Genomic DNA, 21,169 nt, shown 5'->3' with positions numbered 1-21,169 from the left:
GTCAGTGGTGTATGAAAAACATCTGTTTGCACACTGAGCTTTCCACCCCACAGAACATGTTTTGTTGTTTTAGACTCAAGATCTCATCATTGATCCTAAGAGAAGGAAGATTTACCTTGATTTGCTTGCCCTAATGTTCCTGCAAAAAAAAAAGGTAGAGGTTGGCTGGCTAAATCCATGCTGAAAACTTTCAGTTTTGTGTGTTGGAGTTGAATTCCAGTTTACCTGGACCTGTGTTAGCCCAGGGCTGCATTCACAGCCCCCAGGAGTTCTGTGCCATCCCTGCCTGCCTGTGGGGGAAATGCACTTAAATGGGTTTTTATCCTTCTGGACAGGACGAGGGGCAGAAGCTGCTCATGTGTAGCCCTTTCCCATGCTTGGGCATTGACTTTTTTTCTACTCTTGACTTAGCTTTCGTCCTAGAAGGAGCTAAATTAATATAAACCAAAGTTGTTTTCCTCTTCCCCCCCATTTTTGAGGGGCTGCATTCTCACATAGCACTTTCTCTCTCATTCATTGTCACATCTTTCCTGGTCTAAAAATCCCGGTGTAAAATCCTGTTGAAATTATAGTGGAAAGAGCAGTGAAGCCTTACAGAGAACTGGCAAACTGTTTGTAGAATCAAATACAGTTCTTGAAGTGGCTGCATACACATGGTAGTTTTCCTTTTAGTTGTGGAGCTTAATCTGGTTATAGATCTTGCAGTTTTTCAATTTCTCACTATAATTTTTGTAGCTATTTGATTTTGAATCTCACATTGACTATTTTTGCTATTGTATTGCTGAAGAAAATAAAAATTGCTATGCCCTGGTGAAGAGCAGTGTTTCTAATGCTTTAAAAGCTGTAGTTTGTAGTCTCTTGAGCATCTCTTTTCCTCAATAAGCTTAAAATGCAAACAGAAGAGGTGTTACATCTAACAGTGCTGTTCTTCTGCAACTGTTAAATGAAGGATAAGTAGAGTTTCATGCCCTCTGCTCCTGGAATAGGAGATTGTGGATTTTGCTTGGCACTTTTTTCTGCAGCAGGTTCTTCCCTGCCACAGAGCTGTGGTTCACACACTAAAATCCTGAGATTAGAAAGTTCCAGTCTTTCATCAGGTGCACTTGGAGACTGGAAAGTTACTCTGCAGATCTGTCCTCCTACAAAACAGCTGAAGTAAGCTGGACCTTGATGAGGAAGGCCCCCATCCTCTTCAGAGGCACAGCCCTGGGAGCCCCTGGCTGCAGAGGGGAGCGGTGCCAGCCCCTGGGGTGTCTGCTGAGCCCTGACCTGGTGAGTGACACCCTGGAAAGTGCTGGGGGTGGCATTTGGTGCCCCCCCAGAAGGCACTGAGGTGAAAGAAAGGACTTCTCCAAGCTTTTTTCATGCTTTCTTCAACACCTGCCAAAGCGGGCTGGAGTGTCTCTCTCCTGTTTGTTTCTCACTCAGTTCCCAGCTTGGATGGATCTTCATCAAGCCTGTTGTAAGTCCTTAAGGCTTTAACCTGGTCCCTGCCCTGTCCCATAAATACCCTTGACGAGGCCCGTTGTGGGTTGATTCCAGGTTTATTTCCAGATGAAGAGCCTGAACAGCCTTCAGTAGGTGTGTTTGGTGACTGGAATGGCTGCAGAGTTTAAAATCCTTTCTAAAGCTCTTCTACTTTCAAAAGTACCACCCCAAAGCAGCTTCTTCATAGTGAGGCTCCACTCAGAAATGTGAAATAATCTCTGGCTCAGAAGCTGGTTTGGAGTTCTGTGCCATTCCCCAAGTCATGCCAGGGAAACATCAAGGAAAACAAAGATGGAACTCATCTCCTCTACTAAACCATACCTGACTTTTCCTGGATAGATTTTTTTTTTTTTGATGGGGACTTGTTTTTTTTTGCTTCTTTCCTTGGTCAGGGGGCAGGATGAGTCCTGGAATGTCTGTCCCAGGTGTAACTTAACCTGAGCACTGTTTGTCATCACTTGCTGAATGTTCTCCAGAGTTAAGAAAGTTGCATAAGCTCCTTATCTGGAGCTAAGCAGCTTAAGGAAGTTGCAAAGCTCCACCACCTCGTGCTTCTCCTGTTGAGCTGTTTTAACACAGTCCTCTCTTCCCCCAGCATCTGAACATCCTGATGGTACACATTTTGATAACCTGCTCAATTATCTCCTCCTGCCTCTGCATCCTGAAAGAACAAAAAGCTCACAGACATTTGTGTAGTTGTGGATACAGAATAAAAACACAACAGTAAAATGTGTCAAACGGGTGGAAAACTGTGTGGGGTTTGGGATTAAATCTGGAGTTTTCTCCAGTCTGTTCTTCTGAGATGGACTCTTGATTACTTCGTGCAGAACAGGCATCAGTTCTGATTTGGGTCATTGAATCCCTTTAATTCCACACCTGGTACCTGCTGCCTTTTTGAGAACCTTGGGCATTGTCACAGTAGGTGTTTCCAGCCTGAAAAATTATATGTCTCAAACTTATAAATCCCTAATGACATAGACATACTTACTTCTAGTGCCCAAGGAAGTTCTCTGTCCAGGAGAAAACAGTCCAGAGTGACTTTTTTAAGAGAACCAGGCTTGGAATTTTTATTTGGAACATACAATAACACCCTGAACATAAAAGTGAATTTTTTTTCCCTGCAGTTAACCTAGCAAAACAAGCATAAGAAAAAAGTCTCCTCTGTCCTATTGCCCCTTTACAATATTGTAACAAGGGCCATCTTCTCCCAGCCCTTGGCTCCCTGCAGCAGGGAGAGAGGAATCAGCAGTTCCTCTGTATTTTCAGAAAAAAATGAAGTGCATTATTTCCCAGAATAAGCACTGCAGACAGTTAAGTGCCTGTAATTCTAATGCAAATTTCTTTTAATTCTAGACTGGTAAAGATCCACATTTTTCTTTTCCAAAAGGCTCAGCAGCTTGTCCAATAAGCCTAATTAAAGGTGGTAATGGACATTCCATTCTCAGATTGATTTATTCCTGTGCAAAGTGATTTGAACTGGTTAAATGGCACCTGTGCAAAGGGGTTGAGATACAGGCAGGGATGGCAGCAGAGAGCTGATGTGGTTTTCTTACTGTCACAAGAGAAATGTTAATGTTGCACTGATGGAAAACCCATTTACTCTTTCCTATTGTAAAGTTTAGCTCACAACGAACTTACAGAGAATCCCAGGATGGTTTGGGTTGGAAGGGACCTTAAAGGTCATTCCACTCCCATCCATGGGACACCTTCCACTGTCCCAGGCTGCTCCAAGCCCTGTCCAGCCTGGTCTTGGGCACTGCCAGGGATCCAGGGGCAGCCACAGCTGCTCTGGACACCTGTGCCAGGGCCTCTGTCCAGATGCAGGACACTGCAGTTCTGGACACACTGGTTATTTGTTATTTATCTGGTTCCTTGCAAACCCTCCTGAGGGATGCATTATTCTGATAAATTCCACGAGTTCTCTTTGCGTTATGTGGAGGATTTCTAAAAAATCCAGCCCTTTCTTTTATATATCTGAGAGTTTCCTGACTAAAAGGGGTTGGTACTTCTAGAAACAAAACCCCAGCAAGGCTTTATCATCAATTGGCAAAGCTCTATGAATGTGATCTTCGTCTCCACGATGTCCAGTATATGGGGATCCAATTAATATTATAGGAAAGTGAAAGAAGTCTTGAAAGTCTCCTTTAATATTAGGCTTTGAAAAATCCTGCTTCTCTGATTCATCGTGGTCAGGTGAATTTAATGGTCTGCTTAGTCCAAGAAAAAAAAAAAAAGCTAAAGACTCCAAAAGCCTTTGTAGAATTAAAATTCTTTTTTATGAGTTAAAAACACACATTGCAGGCACAGCTTCAAGTACTCTTGTGCAAGGTTTTTTTGTAGATGAGTTTATACTTTGTTCTTGTGCTAATGGCACCACTTCAAGCCAGGCACAATGTGTTCTTCAAGGCTCTGATTTTCACCTTCAGTCCTGTACAGTGAAGGATGCACAGGGGTCCCAGATATTTTAGGAGCTGCAGCCTCTTTCAGGCCATGTGAAAAAGATGTGACTCCTCAAATTCCATATTCAGCTTAGAGTAACTTCTGCCTGTGAGGAGGATGAGAACCCACCCAATATATGTGACACACACAAATAACCATTTTCAGAGAGGATCTTTCCTCCTGATGATGATAACTCCAGCAAAGTGAAATGCAGAAGATCTGGAGTTCTCTGGGAACATCTGGAAGGAGTTAAGGCATGCTGCTGGCCCTAGATCTGAGAGGTTTAGGAAGAAGTATTAGGTAGGACTGTGCTTCAGCACAGAAAAATACAGATTTAGTGGTGGATTGAATTTATGTAGCACATGTCTAGTCTCTGTTTCTAAAGGACCTCTGGTGTCTTCTGGACTCTTCCTTCCTTTGCTGGCTCAAAACCCAGCACTGCTGTTAAACCATATAAACAGTTTCCACTCTGTGCTTTAAATCAAGGTGCTAGTGGATCTTGCTAAAGGGAATAAAGCAGCTTTGTGTGCCTGTAGCCCAGTGCAGAAGGGCTGAGCTCTCTGGTTCAGTGGCTTTATTGGCTTTTAAAGAATTATGAATTTAGTTTGAGGTCATTTCTGGAAAAGCACTTTCTCTTGGTCTGCAGTACACGATTAATGGTGAGAGCAACGCCAAGTGCATTAAGACATGAAGTGAACCTTGGAGATCTGAAAGAAAAACAGCATCTCCTCAGGCCTGGGGCTTGCTGCTGCTTTCCTGTTAGACATGGTGCAAGAGAATTGTTACTCTCTGAAGGAAAGGGATATTTGGGAAGTAGAGCTTTGTGGTTAGTAAAGCTCTCAGTGTAACTTTCCTGGAGTTGTACCTCAAACTCACTTTGGTGCCATAATTAACCTCACAACAATATTATCGTCATCATTATGGGAAAAAGCTCCTGGACCTCAAAATCTAAATTTGTGCTTGTTTCTCCATCCCCCTGCACGGGCTCTCTCTGCATCACCCTTCTGCAGATTTGTTTTCCTGCCAGGGCAAAATGCCAGGGCATTTTCTATCTTGGTACTTCCAATAATTTACTAACCAATTAACCTCTCTCCCCATCTTCTTTTCCTTCCATGTGTTTCAGACCTTTGTCAGACAGAGATTTCCTAATTTGAATTTAGTTCCTAAGTCAAGAAATTGATTTTTTTTTTTTAGTTCTTTAGGTAACTCTTAGGTTCATCACCACTGAATGTGATCTCAGTGTAGCTCTCTGCTCTTCCAGTTTTGTTTAGGTTTTTGGTGGTGTTTTTTTTTTAAACCAAAGCTGTCAAGCTTGCCCAGTAAAGCCAGTGGAGTCTTTATCACATCTAACCTTGTACTGATATTTAAAGAGATCTTGTTAAGTAATTTAAATACCAACCAATAGGGTTGGTATTTTTTCTCCCTGAAAGTGAGGCCTCATTACATGGGAAGGATAAAAGAGCTGTTCCACAGTTGTTTGGCTAAAAAAGCTGGTTTTCTTTACTGCTTTTGGTGGATCAGCCATATTTGCATGCATTAATCTTGGGATGGGCTGTAACATTCATCTTTTAGTGTCAGTGTTCTGGAATTTAACCTCTAATTTCTTCTTTTTTCCAAATTGTGGTCTTATGCTGAGACTCATTTTCCCAAAGACGCAAGGAACAAAGACACCCAAGTAATAATAACTATAATATCTAGATTGTACAAAACTGAGATAAACTTCCCTTTCCTTTCCATCTCAGGCTGCTGGCCTCCTCCAGCAGCGAGTTAATGAAGCAAATGTGTATCTAAACTAATGCTGGAATTAAGTGGATTAATGAAGGGGAGCAGGGATGTGAGCAGCAAAGCACAGAGAAAGTGAGGGGTGGGAGGAGGTGGCAAAGTGTTTGTTAAAATGAAGATAAAAACTGAAAAAACACATATTCAGTGTTATTAATAATAATCATAAAATGGTTTGATTCTCTTTCTCTCCTGTCACGTGCACTCAAATCAGCCACGCTCGTCCCCTGAACATCTCTAGTGGGATTCTCGTGGTCTCCTGTGGGTTTTGTTCTGCCTCCTGGTTGGGTGTTTCTTGTCTTACAATCTCACTTTTTGATTAATATCTGTGCTACTGGTTTGAAATTTGGCTGAAATGCAGTATTCAAGTTCTCAGGCAATGCCTTGTCGTTTCCTTTGTAAAAAAGAAAAACTTTTTCACAAAAATATTTGAGCATTATATTCCTATTCATAAGAGAGAGGAAACTCTCTCAGGCTGAAGAACTTTTCAAGTGAAACTTCATAGACATCAATGCAGATTAAGCTGCCTTGGTCTCAAGTAAGAAGTAGAAGGGAGGGGGAAAAAAGTGCAGAAATGGGTTCAGCTCTAACCATTCAGCTGTGACTTTGAGCTTTTCTTTCCTTTCACATCAGTGCTCTATGCTGCAGAGGATTATTTTCCTGCATGTGACTTGCAGGGAGATAATCACAGACAGGATAGATTAAGGGTACCTGTGGCCCTATCTCCCAAAGCTCAGTTCCTTCCTGAAATTGGTGAATATTTCTGTCAAGCTCCTCCATTCCCTCTCTCTCTCTCTCTCTCTCTCTATATATATATATTTGAAAAGAATAAGAAAAAACTGGCAAAGCTGTATATGAAATAAATAAATTTCACATTTTTTCCTTTATTCCTCTTGTTTGCTTCCCTGCTTGAAGCATCTATCCCATTTTTCTCTCTTGCTTTATTACTTCTTGGGAATTAATTGTTCTTTGGTGATTTAACAGACAAAACATCTCCTTACCTGTTGCATGTTGGGCTGTAAACAGATGTGATGCTGGAGCACCAGTTTTATGTCAGCTTTGGTCTGGGGAGTTTCCACTGATGCTGGTCAGGAAGAAACAAATGTGTAATATAATAATAAAATGTGTAAAATAATAAAATATCAAATTCACACCATGTGTAGGATCCATTTAGAGGGCAATCATCTGCCTTTGTGTCATGTAGTACATTTATTTGTTGGAATTTTTGGTGGATTAGACTCCCTAATGTTAAAAACCCCAAATAAAACCATCAGACATCATCTGCAGGGCAGTGGGAAAAGGCTGTCCTGTCTTGCTCTGAGTAAATTGGCCAGAAAAGCCTGCATTAAAATTAATTATTAAGGAGTTAAAAATCTGCTGTCTTGGAGGCATTTTCCATTTAAAAGCCAAGTTGAGGCCGGGGCTTTGTGGGAAGCCCCAGTGCCATGGTGGCATTTGGGTGGGAGAGGTGCAGGTTCTCCACATCTATTAGGAATCCTTTTTAATTTCTGTTGGGAAAAGAAGTAACTGTACTGCTTTTACTGGGAAATTCCTGGATAATGCAGTGCACAGGTCACGTTTTGATGTTGGATTGGGTGTTTTAAAGATGTGGTGGTGTATGGGGGGGATCTCTACCCGTATTGGGTTGGTCATAGGACAGAAATGCCATTTAAATGGAATAAATTTTCTTGTAGGTGCTTGAGCATTAATGAGACTTGGGAGGAGGAAAGAGAGGCTGAGAAGGAAGAGTTTTTTCAGCCATTCTCTCTTTAGTACACATTATTAAACTGATATATATGTAAATATATATATGTGTGTGTAGGTAGCTACACATTTTACTGCTCAACCTAAAAAGCCTCTGGAGTTTTTCAATCCCAAAGTGCCTGACTGTTTAATTTGTCAGCTCTAAAGGTACTCAGCACAGAATGGTTTTCTCATGTGTTGCAGTTTAAATTGTCAGAGTAAGGGCAGTTTAGTGGGTTGGAAATGTTGTTTCTGTCTGCTCTGATGGAGTTTGAGCCTCTCCTTTAGTGAGAGGGACCAGGCAGGCTGGAGTGCTCATTTGAATGAGGATTTTTGGCACTAAGAGCAACAATAGGAAGCTCTGGAAATCAAAGTAACTTCTTAGGAGAAGAACACTATCTTTGTGTTGAATTTTACATTTTTTTAAGTTGCAGAGTAATACTGTCAGCACTTTCTAAGTGGAATGTCTGTGTTGCTGTTTTGTGGTGTTTAATGGGCTGTCTATGGTTGGTTTTTGTTGTCTCATTTTTAATTTGTTTAAAATCTTTTTGTTGGGAGGGAGTTGAGGACAGGCTTCATGTTTGTGTTGGATTTTTTTGTTCTGTTTATTCAAGTGCTTGCTGGCCTGTTGTCATTTTGCTCCTTGGATGCCTCAGTTCAGGATCTGCTTGGATTTCACTTCCTGGGATTTGCTCAGGCATAGGATCTTGTCATACCCTGTGATTTTGAGTAGATATGAGGGAGAACAGCACATTCTGTTAAAAAATATATTTGAGGAAGACGATTTTACTGTGGGCTGTGGCATCATTGGAAATTCAGCAGCCTGTAAATTTTTGATGAGGAGGGAACTGTTGACAAATTGCTGCAGGTGACCCTTGGAGCCAGGGCAGCCAGCATGGATCAGCATTCCTGGGGATCCACGTGGGATGGGGGTGTTAATTCCAGCTGGACACCAGAGAGGCACAGATCAACTTTGTTCTGGCCAAGGAATATCAAAGTGGAATTATGTATGCAGTGGAAAGTGATGAGTTTTCATTGGGGCAGCCGTGCAGGATGAAAGAGGCTTTTGAAGCTGTGATTTGTAGTGGATGGCACGGAAGGTGCTTGCAGAGAAATGCTGATTTTTGTGCCCCACCAGGGACAGCTCTGTGCGCTGGTCAAGGCTCCGGACTCGGGAATGAGGAACGGGTCATGAAAGTACCCTGGGCTGGTCCCAGCAGGGCTGGGGGGATTCTGCCCCTCCCAGGTGAGACCCCACCTGCGGAGCTGCCCCAGCCCTGGCCCAGCACAGGGAGGAGCTGGAGCTGCTGGAGAGAGCCCAGAGGAGGCTCCAGGGGGAGCAGAGGGATGGAGCAGCTCTGCTGGCAGGAAAGGCTGGCACAGCTGGCATTGTTCACCTGGGCAGGAGAAGCTTTGGGCTGAGCTCAGGGTGGCTTTCCAGGACCTGAAGAGAGAGACAATTGCCAAGGGATGGAGGGACAGGACACAGGGAATGGCTCCCACTGCCAGAGGGCAGGGCTGGATGGGAGATTGGGAATAAATCCTTCCCTGGGAGGGTGGGCAGGCCCTGGCACAGGGTGCCCAGAGCCCCTGGATCCCTGGCAGTGCCCAAGGCCAGGTTGGACACTGGGGCTGGGAGCACCTGGGACAGTGGGAGGTGTCCCTGCCATGGCAGGAGGTGGACTGTGATGGTCTTTCATGTCCCTTTCCACCCAAACCATTCTGGTTCCAATGGTCACCTTTCTTTTCAGGGACTAAGAACTGACCCAGCAGGATCATCTCCTCCATCCCAAGGCTCCCTGTGCTCCTGGCACTGAGTCCTGGAGAGTTTGGAACCCAAATGCAGACATGGGAGTCATTCCTCTTACGGAAATAAAAATCAGGTCTCACCCTTTCCCCCCACTGCAGCTGCACAGGCCAGAGTTCACCCAACTTCATATTTTATTTTTTTTTTCTTAAATTCCAACAGCTCTGATTTATTTATCATAATTCTCCAGCCCCACATTATTTGGAAGTGATTTATGACATGCTGCCATGTGGGTTCACAGAATTCCTGACCTTTGGATGTACCTGCCTTGGGATGCCTGGTTGTAGGTGTTGACCCAAAAATCTTACCAAAAGGGTGTCTGGAATTGGTAGGTCACAGGGGGACAGCCTCAGGCATACAAATTACAACAACAGGGGCCTGAAAATAACAGAGGAAATACTTGATTTTTGACAGGTCACTCTTCTGGGAAAAAAAAAAAAAGAATTTTTCAAGTTGATTATTGGTTTAAAATATTGTTATGCTAAGAAAGGAAGAATTAATGGGCAGAGCACAGGTCATGTCATCAAGGGTGCATTGCAATTTTAACATTTTTGTGTTCATCACCACGGGTTTAAATGCACAAGTTTGTGCTGTCATTGGTTGGGAAGGCATTTAATAATTACTGAAGTGTAGAGAAATGTATCTGTACAGAGTAATACATGGAAATATTTAAAGCAGCAGGTGAAGTTGGCTTTTGGCAGTGAGTGGTGAATATGAATATCTACTTTTCAATTTTATGGACTTGTACAGACTCTCAAACTATGTGCTAAATATGCAAAATTCTGGGTTACCACAGGTAAAGTATTCTTCCTGAAAGTATTTGGTTTTTAACATCCTTCTCTCCTGTATGTTTGGGAAGTGCAATTTTGGCACTGAATGAAGGTTTTGGTTGGAGCCTGGGCGTGAGTTTGGTGTTAAACACAAAGTCTGTGTGCAGATGAGATAAAGCAGATTTCCACAGCAGTTCCATGTGAGGATGTTTCACTAAGTGATGCAGAAAAGGGCAGTATAATTCTGATTTAATTTAATAGCTGCTTTAGCAGTGTAACACCTTCACTGCACCAACACCAAAAACAGTTTCCAGTAACTCCACGTGCCATGAGATTTGGGTCACTGTGGTGGGAATTGGTCTTCACTGTTTGCTGGGTTTTGAGCTGCTGTTGCTTCAGACTTAGTAATTTCAAATATTATCTCGTAACTCATAAAATGGCAAGAGTTTAAAGGGAGTCTGGTAAACATTTCCCAGGAAACTTTGGGAAGAATGCAGAGCTGGTTCTTTGGTGAAGTGTTCCCATGGCTGTGCTGGGGTTGATTGAGCTGAGCTGTCTCCACGGGTGCTGCAGAGTAAAAACCTCGGGCGGGATGCGAAGAGGCTCTCGAGCGGTTGATGCACAGAGCTGTGGAAGCTGATGGTCTTAAAACAGAGCAGGATTCCTGAGGACTTTAAGATAAATGTCACTCCTTAATTATTTTTTTTTTCTTGTTACTGTGCTGCTTCTGTTGAGGTGGAATGACTCCCTGTGGTAAAGGCTGAGCTGAGCTGAAGGTGTTTCAGTGGTTACAGCTCTGAGGTGGCAGAGCTGCAGACAGGGAGCTCGGCAAACACCGCTGCTGCGTGCAGGGGCTGGGCAGTGGGAGATGAGAAGCAGAGATGTTCTGTGGCACTCGCTGTGGGCACAGTGGCCATTCAGGCACTACAAATGTTCTTGGCTGCACTGGGAGAAGGAGGGGCTGAAGCCAGTTCCAGGGCCAGGGAGGGTGTTGTGCAGAGCAGAGCCAGCTGTGTGAGCTGAGCTCCAGGGAGGTTTGGATCAAGTGCAGAGGATGGATGGGCTGGGGAGGCAGGGGACCGTGCCCGAGCGCCCATAAATGATGCCAGACAGGAGAAGTTGTAATAAAACTCCACAGAACAGTTGCTGCTTCTTCCACATTAAGCTGTAAATTAATTTTGTATAAAATTATGCTTTTAACTAGGCCTCTGCTAATGGCACACCAGAGAGAGCTTGAATCCTGCTCGGGAATGGAGAAGTTTCTGTGGAAAGCTGATTTTGTGCTTGCAGCTGGGTCAGGAGGGCTTGGCTGCTGCCGGAGCCCCTGCAGGGGCAGGAGGCTGAGGAAGAGCCAGGGGCACCTCACAGGGGCTACCTGGCAAGCAGCTTCCTAATGAGGGCTGCTGCCCTGGAACAGGGATCTAATGAGACCCCAAAGGAGTTGGAGCAATCCCGTTTTTCCTTGGAGCACCATTTTAAACTTACCTCGGCAGCAGGGCACAGCGTTGCTTAGCAGGTTTTGTAACTCTGTTCTTTGTCTTGCTGCTGTGGCTTTTAACTGGTCAATCCTTTTTTCTTTACAGCCTTGTAGATGGAGTGGATGCATTTTTGTTTCTTTCAGAAGCGTGCTGCCACTTCTGGCTCTGTGCTGGTCAATATTGCCTCTGTGTTTTGTTTTCCAAAGCCTTTCCAATCTCTCCCATGAATTTACTCTGATACCTTTCTCTCTAGACCTGCCTGGTGGATGATGTCAAATTGAATTAACTCTTTCCTTCAGCTCACCAAAGTCCCCTCTAAATTCTCTTCTTTAAACTGACACCATCTCTGCTTCAGTGCAACAAACAACAGATACCAGTTTGATTTTAGCAAATAATTAGTGGTCAGCTGTGGCATTGGACAGTCTAACCTTGCCTGGATATTTGCAGATACCTTCAGCCCTTTGGAGTTGGATTCATCTCAATACAGATCCAAGTGAACTGGGCTGTGTTGCTATGAAAGCAAAATCTGGGGATTACTTGGTGTTAGAGAAAGATTGGCTTGATAAATCAGGTCCAAATGGAGAACTCCCACAGGGGTTTAGTTCTTTTTCCTTTGCGTTTTCAAAAGCCAGCGACTGTAGCATTTTTCTAATTATTTTTTAATTGACCATGGATAGGTAAATGTGGAGTTCCCATGCAAAGCTGGAATATTTTCATCTTGGCACTGGTGTCTTCAGGCTTGGCTAGGGACTGTGGGAGGTTTGACTCAGTGATGAGGAAATTCCCAGCTCAGCTGTTCTCATGGAAGCCAGGTGGACTGGGTCACTTCTCACAACTGCTGATTGCCTTTGGAGGGCAGTCAGAAATGGGTATCACTCCCCTCCCTGAAAAACAAATCAAATGGGCTGCTGGAGCTTCGTGTGGAGTGTTCAGCACCTCATCTTTTCATGCTGTGCTGTGGAGATGACTTCAGCATTAACTGGAGGGGAAATCTCGTATTTTATCCAGATGAGTGCCTGGCACAGGTGCCCAGAGCAGCACCACTGCCCCTGGATCCCTGGCAGTGCCCAAGGCCAGGCTGGACACTGGGGCTGGGAGCACCTGGGACGGTGGGAGGTGTCCCTGCCATGGCAGGGTGGGAATGAAATGATCTTTAAGGTCCTTTCCAACCCAATTAATTGCATGATTTTATGAGATTTTAATAATTCCCTGCCTTAGCAAAGGTCTGCTGACCTCTAGTGTCAGGACATCACTTGATTTTCTGTGCTGTGCTTTGTGATCAATACAGAAAAGTAAGTTCTGGGTCTCCACAGCTCTCCCGAGTTCCAGGAAATTCTGATTAATTTAGACTCGATGACTCTACAAATTCCTCCTGCTCAAACTCCAAGTTTAAAATGAACTTGCCAGCCAGCTCTGACAAGTTCCAGTTATATATATGTAGAAATAAAAATTCCACCTTTAGGGAACTACTGCTTTTTATGTTTGACTCTGTATAGGAAAAATTAAGGTCACTGAATAAAATTTTTGACTCTTGAACTTTTCCCAAACTTTTTATTTCTTTCAAACATTCATGTGTATCACTTGCCATATTATATGATCTGAAAGTTCAAAGGTCTGAAAGGCTAATTTTAAAGGAAAAAAAAATTAAGCTGAATTTTTTTTATATGTGTGTGCTCCCATCCTGTTGAATTTGTTTGGCTGGTGGTTTGTTTGGGGTTTTTTTTCTGGATAACTGGTTGTTTCCATCAAAAAATTTGGAGCAGCTAGTGAGAATTGACTTTTCTCTGAAAGTTGAAGACATTAATAATAAAGAAGTGTAATCTGTTAATTTTTCCTGGTGCTTTTTTCACCACTTCACAGCCTTGCTTTTTTACTGCCTTGAAATAACTTTGGCTTCTAAAAACAGAGCACTACCTAATAATAGTAATCTTTCTGATTTAAAAATAAAGTTCTATTTCCTTTTGCCTATTCTGTGGCTATTTCTTTGTCTCTTTATAATCTTTTCCAACCACATCAGGTGCTGTTTGTCTTTATTCCTCCTGGCCTTTACATACAAAGTGCTGAATTTTGGGGGAGCCAGTTTAAGTCTTATTTCCAAAACCCCCCAGAAGATGATGTGAATCTGCCCCTTTGCTGTTGTAAAGGGGGACATGAAATGACTCTTAATATTAAGAGTAATTTTATAATAATTGATTTTTTATTAATATTTTTATTTTAACGCGGCTATTTTAATATTACATTAAAATTTAATTTGTAAAATGGGACATGTTGAACACAAAATCCAGAGGCAAAGGGCTGGGACCTGAGACACAGCTGGGGTTATGGAGGAGCTGTGAAGGTGACAGGGATGCTCAGCGTGGTCCTTGGATTTTGGATCCCTGCACTGGCAGTGGATTTCTTTGATGCAGGTTATTTCTATCTCAGAAACAACTGGAATATGTATATTACAAAAAGCAACTCACTGCAGCCTTTCTAATACAATGTTTTGGGGATTCTAACATCTTCATTTTTAGATCATCAGGGTAAGGAAGAAAAGGTTACAGCGCAGCTGAATTGCTGTGGTGTCCAGTATTTGATTTTTTTTTTAATTATTATTTTTTTAAGTTTTTTTTTTTCCTTTTTTTTTTACCTTTTTGGAGCAATTTCCCAGCAGAAGCTTTCTCCAGTGCCAGGCATTGGCTCCGTAAACAGCCTGATCCCCCTGACCTGGCATGGGGCAACTCTGCTTTGCAGCCCTTCGTGTACCTCTCTGCAGAGCAAAACTTCTTTGGGCTCCTTTTCTTTAGAGGAAAGCAATGAACTGAGGAGAAGCTTCAACAGGTTCATACTTTGGGTGTGCATCTGGGTTTGCATCTTTGTAAAGAACTGATATTACTGAGCACAAGGATGCATTTATGCGGCTTAGAGCTGGAAATCTGAGCGCTCCTAAGTGTGGTGCTTTTAAAATGAAGCAGTGGTATTCAGGAATAGATCCTAGATTAGCAAAACCTCACAGAACACAGGGGAAATGAAGTGTTTAAACTCATTTAAGTCTTACAATGTTGGCTGGTAGCTGCTATTCTCTCTTTAGATATTAAAATTTATTAAAATATAAAGCAGCCAGAGGTTGAAATGTATTTTTATGATTTTTATACCCACACACAAAGCTTTCAATTTTTCAGTTTTTTTTTTTTAGCTTCTACCAAAGCAGTTTTTTTCTGGCCTGAAATGGATCTATCACGTTCTGCTTTGCCCAGAAGCACTTAGAGAACAAAACCAAATTAATTTAGCTCCTCCATATATTTTTTTTCCCTTGCAAGACCGCAAGGAAGCTGACACACAAGAGTGACCTACTTTAATATTGATGCTTCACCTCCTCCCCTCTCCCCTCCCTGCCCTTCTGCTCTGGGCAGCTGTGGAATTCCTGGATTCCAGGGCTGGGATGGTGATGATTGTTATCCATGGATAATATTCCCTTGGGAAGGATTTGTGGGTGCCCCTTGGAAACACAGGGTGAGGAATGGCCAGCTCCAAGTTTACAGCTTCAACAAGAAGTTTTTTATGTTGTTTGGTTTATTTTTTTGTTGTTTCAGTTTGCCCCCTTTTTGTGGGGTTTTGTTTTGATTCTGTTCGTTTGGGATTTTTTTTTTTTTTGGTGGATTTGCTTTGCCAAGGAGAGAAAAAAAGCAAAACCAAAAACCAAACAGAAAAGGAGAAAAGTAGAGCCTTGAGCTGCACATCTGCCACAGAACAGATTTCTTTGTGACCTCACTTTTTAATGGGCTCCAAGAAAAGTTTGGGCAATTTACTGAGGCTCAGGGTGTAGGCTCAGGGTGTCCTGTGCAGGGCTCAGAGTTGGATTTGGGATCTTTCTGGGTCCCTTCCAACTCAGGATATTCTGTGAAGAACTAACCTGTTGCCAAAGCACGGTCCTGAGGTTTTTATCATACAAAATGAACGGAATTTATTGTACTCCCGTTGCTCCTTTTGGAAACCAATAACATTTCAGTTGTGTATCACCAACACTCTTCCATCTGAGATCTGTCAGAACCTGGGTGAGGCTCCTAAAATTGTACCCAGGGAGGTGCCCTGGGGTGGGATATTCCCATTTGAGGTGCCTGGGAATTGCTGCAACCCTGCTGTGAGCCTTCCTGTGTGCCACCTTTGCTGGGGGATCAATACCTGGTGTTTGATAGAGATGTGAGGGCTTGGATTTGCTTATTTTCTGGTTTAGAAGCACGTGGGAAAAATGAGAAGGCAAGAACTTCAACACTGGATGGAGCATGCCACTGGCAGCCCTGTGTGGATCCCACAGGAGCCAGGGATGGCAGGATGAGGAAAAAATAATCTCCTTGTGCAAAAGGGTGATGTGTCCTGGAGGAGAGTAAATTCTCCTAGCTAATCACTGGCTGGGGATGTATCAGAGAGGAGAAAATTCTCCCAGCTAATCCCTGGCTGGGGAGGTATCAGAGAGGACCCTCTGTTTGAATTCTTTTTCTGGGGAGCTTGGCTGGAAATTCAAACACTTGTTCCACAGCAGTATTAAACCCTCAATTCTAATGTAAAAAAAAAAAAAAAAAAGGTAGTTCATGTGGAAACATCAAGTTCAGACAGCTCAGATTTGGCTCCTCAGAGTTAGCAGTTGCTTTCTTGACCTTAATATGGCCATGCAGTGATCTGTAGGCCAATTCCAGAAGGAATCATTTAGTCTGGGCTGTGTCCTGCCTGTCTCCCCTTCCTCTGAACAAAGAGGATGCTGTGGAAGTGACATCCAGAAAATACATAGGCCAGAGTTGTCCTGCAACTAAAGAAAAATGACTGTAAAGCTGCTTTAGGAAAAAAAAAAGTGAAATAATGTCATAGCCAGGTTGGTAAGCCTCAACACAGGATTTGTCATCTGGCCAGTGACAGAGGTAGAAACTGCAGTGAATTGGTTCATTGCACCTGGTGCAGAAGTTCAGAGAGGAAATAAAAACTAAAAAAGCCATCAGTGAGCTCATCACACTCCAGTAGATCAAAAAAGGATGGGTTGGGCATGGCTCTAATTAAATCAGTTACAGGTTTGTGTTGTTGCCAGCGTGGCTGGCACAAGGCAAGTGCAGCACAAGCTGCGCCTCCCAGATGTGTTCAGCTGCTGAACTGTGTATGGTTTCACCCTTCCTTTAATTCCACTGTATCTCACAAATAAATCAGTGCTGGAGCTTGGTGGGAAGTGGGAACTGCAAAATCAACTTTGCTGTCAGCTCCGCTCCTGCTGGAGAATAAAACTTGCAGCACCTCATGTACATGAAAAAAATGTGAAATATGAATGCACCCTTCTGTTGGGGGATTAAGTCCTGGAAAAAAGAGGAACATTAAAGGATATGTCAACTTTGTATTTATTTAAAAGTGCATTACCAAGGAAGCCAGTTCTTAAGGAGCATCAAGGGATTCAGTTTTATGTGTGTTCTTTTAACAGGTTAAACCTTGCCACCTGAAAGACTCAGACACACAGCTCCTGTGAGACAACCAGAATTACTGAATTCAGGAGACTGAAGATGCTGCTGCTGCTGTGGGAGCAGCTGTTCCTGGTGTCATTTGTTGGCTGCCTTGCAGGTAACAAAAATCTCTAATTTGTCTTTCAGAACTGTGTCTGAGTTCCCAGATTCAAGGTTTCAGCTGCACTTGAGGAGGAGAACCCAGGGGCTTTGAAATGCACAAGTTATGTAGAGTTTAGAAACCAAGCATGCAATAGATGTGTTAAATAATGCAAAATATTAAAAGTGAGTGAATGAAAAGAGCCTTTGCTACGTAGGGATGTGCTTTCCAAGCAAGCAGAAGATATGTGGATGCAGTAAGGATGCTCTTGGTAGCAGTGCATGGTGGGTGTGCTGATTGAAGAGCATGTGTTTGTCTTTAACTGGACACTCCAGATCCTCGCTGTGGCTGATTGCTGCAGCTTTTCTCAAAACTCTGCTTTAGAATGGGGTTTATTCCTGAGGAGCAGCCCTGGGTTGTTGCTGAACTGCTGAATTGGTGCAGAGATTTGCTTTTCTTGCTGTGCCAGGCAACTCTCAGAGTTCGGAGCTGGCGCTGCTGCTGAGGTCTCCTCTCTGCTGCCACATCAGCTGTGCAGAGTCATTTTTCTTTCCCTTAGGGAGCTCAGTGCCTGCTCCCAGCAGCACAAGGCTCACCGTGGTGATCTCTCTGCTCAGTTTCTTCTGCTCCAGCCTCCCCAGTGATGCCAAGGGGGTGAGGGGAGAGGAGCAGCTCCTGCCCTGTCCTCGGGGCTTGGCTCTGGTGAATTCTGTGCCCCCTGGCTTTGCCAGGAGCAGGGCAGTGCCCAGATGCCCCCAGTGCGTCCTCGTCAGGAAGGTCAGCACAGCTCTGGGGAGCAGGGCAGTGCCTGCACTCCACGTACCCTGAAAATGGAGTGGTTTATCCCCGAGGTCTGCTGTGGGTAGATGAGTTTGCTTTCCAAGAACTCCGGGGGGGAAAGGAGGGAAATGCTGTGGCTGCCCTGGGCAGTCCCCTGGCTGGGATCTCCTCCTGGTCCTGTGCTGTGCCAGCCTCTCCTTCCATCCCCTTCCTCCCCTGGGCACTGCTTGTGTCCTGGCTGTGCTCAGCAGGGTTGGAGTCCTGCACACAGCTCCAGGGTAGATGGATTTACCTTCTCATGGAGGCTCAGAGGGCTAAGATTTGGTTTTGGTTTAGTCGGGTACTTTAAAGAAGGAGAAGTGATACTGTTAAACCAGTGTCCATCCCCCAGCCCTTCTTTGCACCTATTTCAGGTCGCTCCCTGCAGCTGGGTACTTGCCAAATGTCAGCTTAGTGCCCATGGGGAGTTGGTAGATGGGAGAACCAGGAAGAAGTCAAGTGAAAAGCTGCTTTTCCTGTTTCCAAAAGCCAGCCTGGAGCACCTATCAAGGATGTACATCCCAGGTTTAATGTTGGGTTGCTGTCACTGAGGACGTTGTGTGGAGTCCCAGTCAGCACTTGCAGAGACAAGAGTTGAGCCAGATGGAATTTGAGGAACTGAGCACTTCCAGCTGCCTGACCCATCTCCCTCAAAACTCTGCAGAAGGGCTCAATCCTGACATTAAAATCTGTTCTTTGGGCATGTGTTCCATGCTAACATGACCTGTTTGCTTCAATTGCATGAATCTCTTCAGTGGACCTTTGGAGCAGCAGGCTGCTAAAAGCCACTTGGGAATCCTGGAGCTGAATTGATCTCAAATCAGATTTTAGTAAGAGCACACTGTAAATGTGGAGACAAGTTATCAAACAGTTTGGAGAATTTTATTTTAACCTCTTATTAAGACAGATCAGCAGGTATTCTGCCTGCCCATAGAGAATAATTTTTCTTTTGCTTTGCCTGTAAGCAAAAAGACAGTTCTTGAAAGAGCTGTGTGCAGTTCAGTGTTGTGAAATAATATCACAGCTGCAGAAAAGGAGATGATGCTGATCTTGGCTTATGAACCCTGACATTGTCTGTCTTTGCAGATAATGTATTTCAAACTAGGCCCCTTATTGGAGTGTCCTATACTGAATTGCTTTTCCTTTATCTGTTGTGAATCTTCATAGTTCATCAAAGAGAAGAATGTGAGAGGATCTAATAAAAAAAAAAACAGTGGCACTTGGGGTTTTGTTTACTGAAGTATGATTATATCTGTATGACTAATGATCTCATGGGTTTTTTTTTGTCCATTTACCTTGGGGAGCAAAAAGGTGATTACTGAGTATTAAATACATATATGTGGGGATTCCAAATGTCTGCCTTGTTAGGAGAGGCATTTCAAAACACACACTTTAGCATTATTGTCCTTAAATTGCTCTGAAGACCAGCTTCAAAGATAAAAATGAGTAAAAGATGCAGAACAGCATCAACAGTGAAAGTGCCAAACTAAGCAGTGGTGAAGTCATGAATTAATTCCAGGTGTAACTTCTTGCAGTTTTTGATTCTTGTAGGGCCTTCACCCCTCCTGGGTGTGCTGATTGCACTTGGTCCTTTGGGGAACTGGGGTAGAATTCCTGTCTGGAATGTGTGAGGAGCAATTTGATGAGCAGTTTGATGAATTTGTGAACCCCTATCACATGAGTGTGTAAAAACTTCCCTGCAGTTTGTGAGGCAGCTGCGTTTTCTGACCGCTTTTGTGAATTTTGGCTTCATTCTCCTGCTCCTGGAGAGCAGGAAGAGGCACGGAGGGCAGTGCTTGGGCTGCTCCAGCCCTGCAGAGCACAGGCACTGCTTTCTTCACTCCCTCATAGTGCTCTGCTGTTCTCTCCTGCTAAAACCAGCTGCTCTCTCCTCCCCAGAAAGGGATGTTCTTAAATCTCCTCCTGAGATTTAACAGGAAAAAAACAACTACTGAAGGGTGGTTGAAGGGGAAGGAAAGCTGTGAATAAAGAGAGAGTTCAAAGAAATGAAACAAGGAGCACTCTGCGTGTCAATGCATAAAATTTTTCTCCTTCAGGAGATGAATGGGCGCGTTTCAAAGGTGGTGTCCAGGGGTGAGACCTGGAGACTCCACTTGGATTAACTTTCTCTCTGAAATTCTGACTCCTTGCCATCACAAACAGTGTATCCTAACACTGGCCTTGCTGCACTTCATTTAAATAGAGAAAAACAAAAATAATTATTATATTTTTTTCTTCCAGCCGTTGCAAACCTTGGCAAAAAAAAAAAAAACCCAAACAAACAAAACCACAAAGCCACAAAGAAAAAACCCAGTCAATGCCCTACTGTAATATATAGAAATTATTTGGACATTGAAGCCTGTTCCTGTTTTGTCACTTTATATTAAAATTTGCCAATAGGGAGAATTTTCTAATTCCTTATTCAGCAGTCCTTTTGAGTTTAAAACCAGATCATATTCTTTGTATTTCTTTATGTCAATTCAGGTGTTTTTATTGCTTTCATTTTCATTTTTCATTTTGTTTTCTCAGTCTAATACAGAAATAAACTCTTAGACCCTCAGGCACAGCCATGTCATGTATCGGATTCACAGTTCTCTTTTTGAGTATGAAGTTTTGGAGACTTATGAAATCGGAAGGCATGATTCTTTATTTTCCAAAGAGCATGAAAGCAAACCTTCTGTGTTCTTACTGCTCTGAAGTTGTGATTAAATCATGCCACAAGGAGAGCAGAAATATCCCCTTCAGATTTAGTGTTTGCTGGGGAGTTTCTTTATGGGTAAAAGTCCATTTGTAAGAAAAAAAAAAATCATTTACGACTCTTGTTCAAATTCAGTTTTCATTAAGAGTTACAGAGCCAGCCTGGCTTTTGATGCATAATGCTTTGGCATATTAATAGTAATCTCCTTTTTGTGCATTTTACATGTCCAGACATCATGTTCAAGTGCAGCTATGCCAGTAGTGACTGTCAGAATTGTTTAGCTGGGATGGCTTGTGCAGCACTACCAGCATTCATTGCACTGCCAGAAACTTTGGGATCAGTTAGTTACAAAATGAGGAACCAGTCTTGAGAGTTGTGCTTTTTTCTGAAGTGTTTGGGGAGCAAAAAGGTGATTAGTGAGCCCTAAAAAAAAAAAAAATTAAATATATAAATATATTTTATATTTTTTAATTATATATATAATAGATATAAATATATATTTGTATATGTAGAATATATATTTGTATATATAAAATATATATTTGTATATATAAAATATTATATATATAGTCAAAATTTCTACTTTGTTCAA

General features: G+C 43.0%; 1 protein-coding gene across 1 annotated transcript in view; it reads left to right on the top strand.

Annotated features, from left to right (window-relative positions):
- Positions 1-21,169, top strand: part of CNTN3 (contactin 3) — a 97,457-nt gene that overhangs the window by 6,745 nt on the left and 69,543 nt on the right. The window contains exon 2 of the mRNA XM_068202314.1: positions 16,942-17,078. Coding sequence (XP_068058415.1) covers positions 17,021-17,078 — 58 coding nt within the window. The 5' untranslated portion in view covers positions 16,942-17,020. The remainder of the gene's footprint in view (positions 1-16,941; positions 17,079-21,169) is intronic.

Source organism: Anomalospiza imberbis, chromosome 11 (genome assembly GCF_031753505.1).
Source record: "Anomalospiza imberbis isolate Cuckoo-Finch-1a 21T00152 chromosome 11, ASM3175350v1, whole genome shotgun sequence".
In the NCBI taxonomy this organism is placed as follows: Eukaryota; Metazoa; Chordata; class Aves; order Passeriformes; family Viduidae; genus Anomalospiza; species Anomalospiza imberbis.
This window is presented reverse-complemented; position numbering and strand designations above follow the sequence as displayed.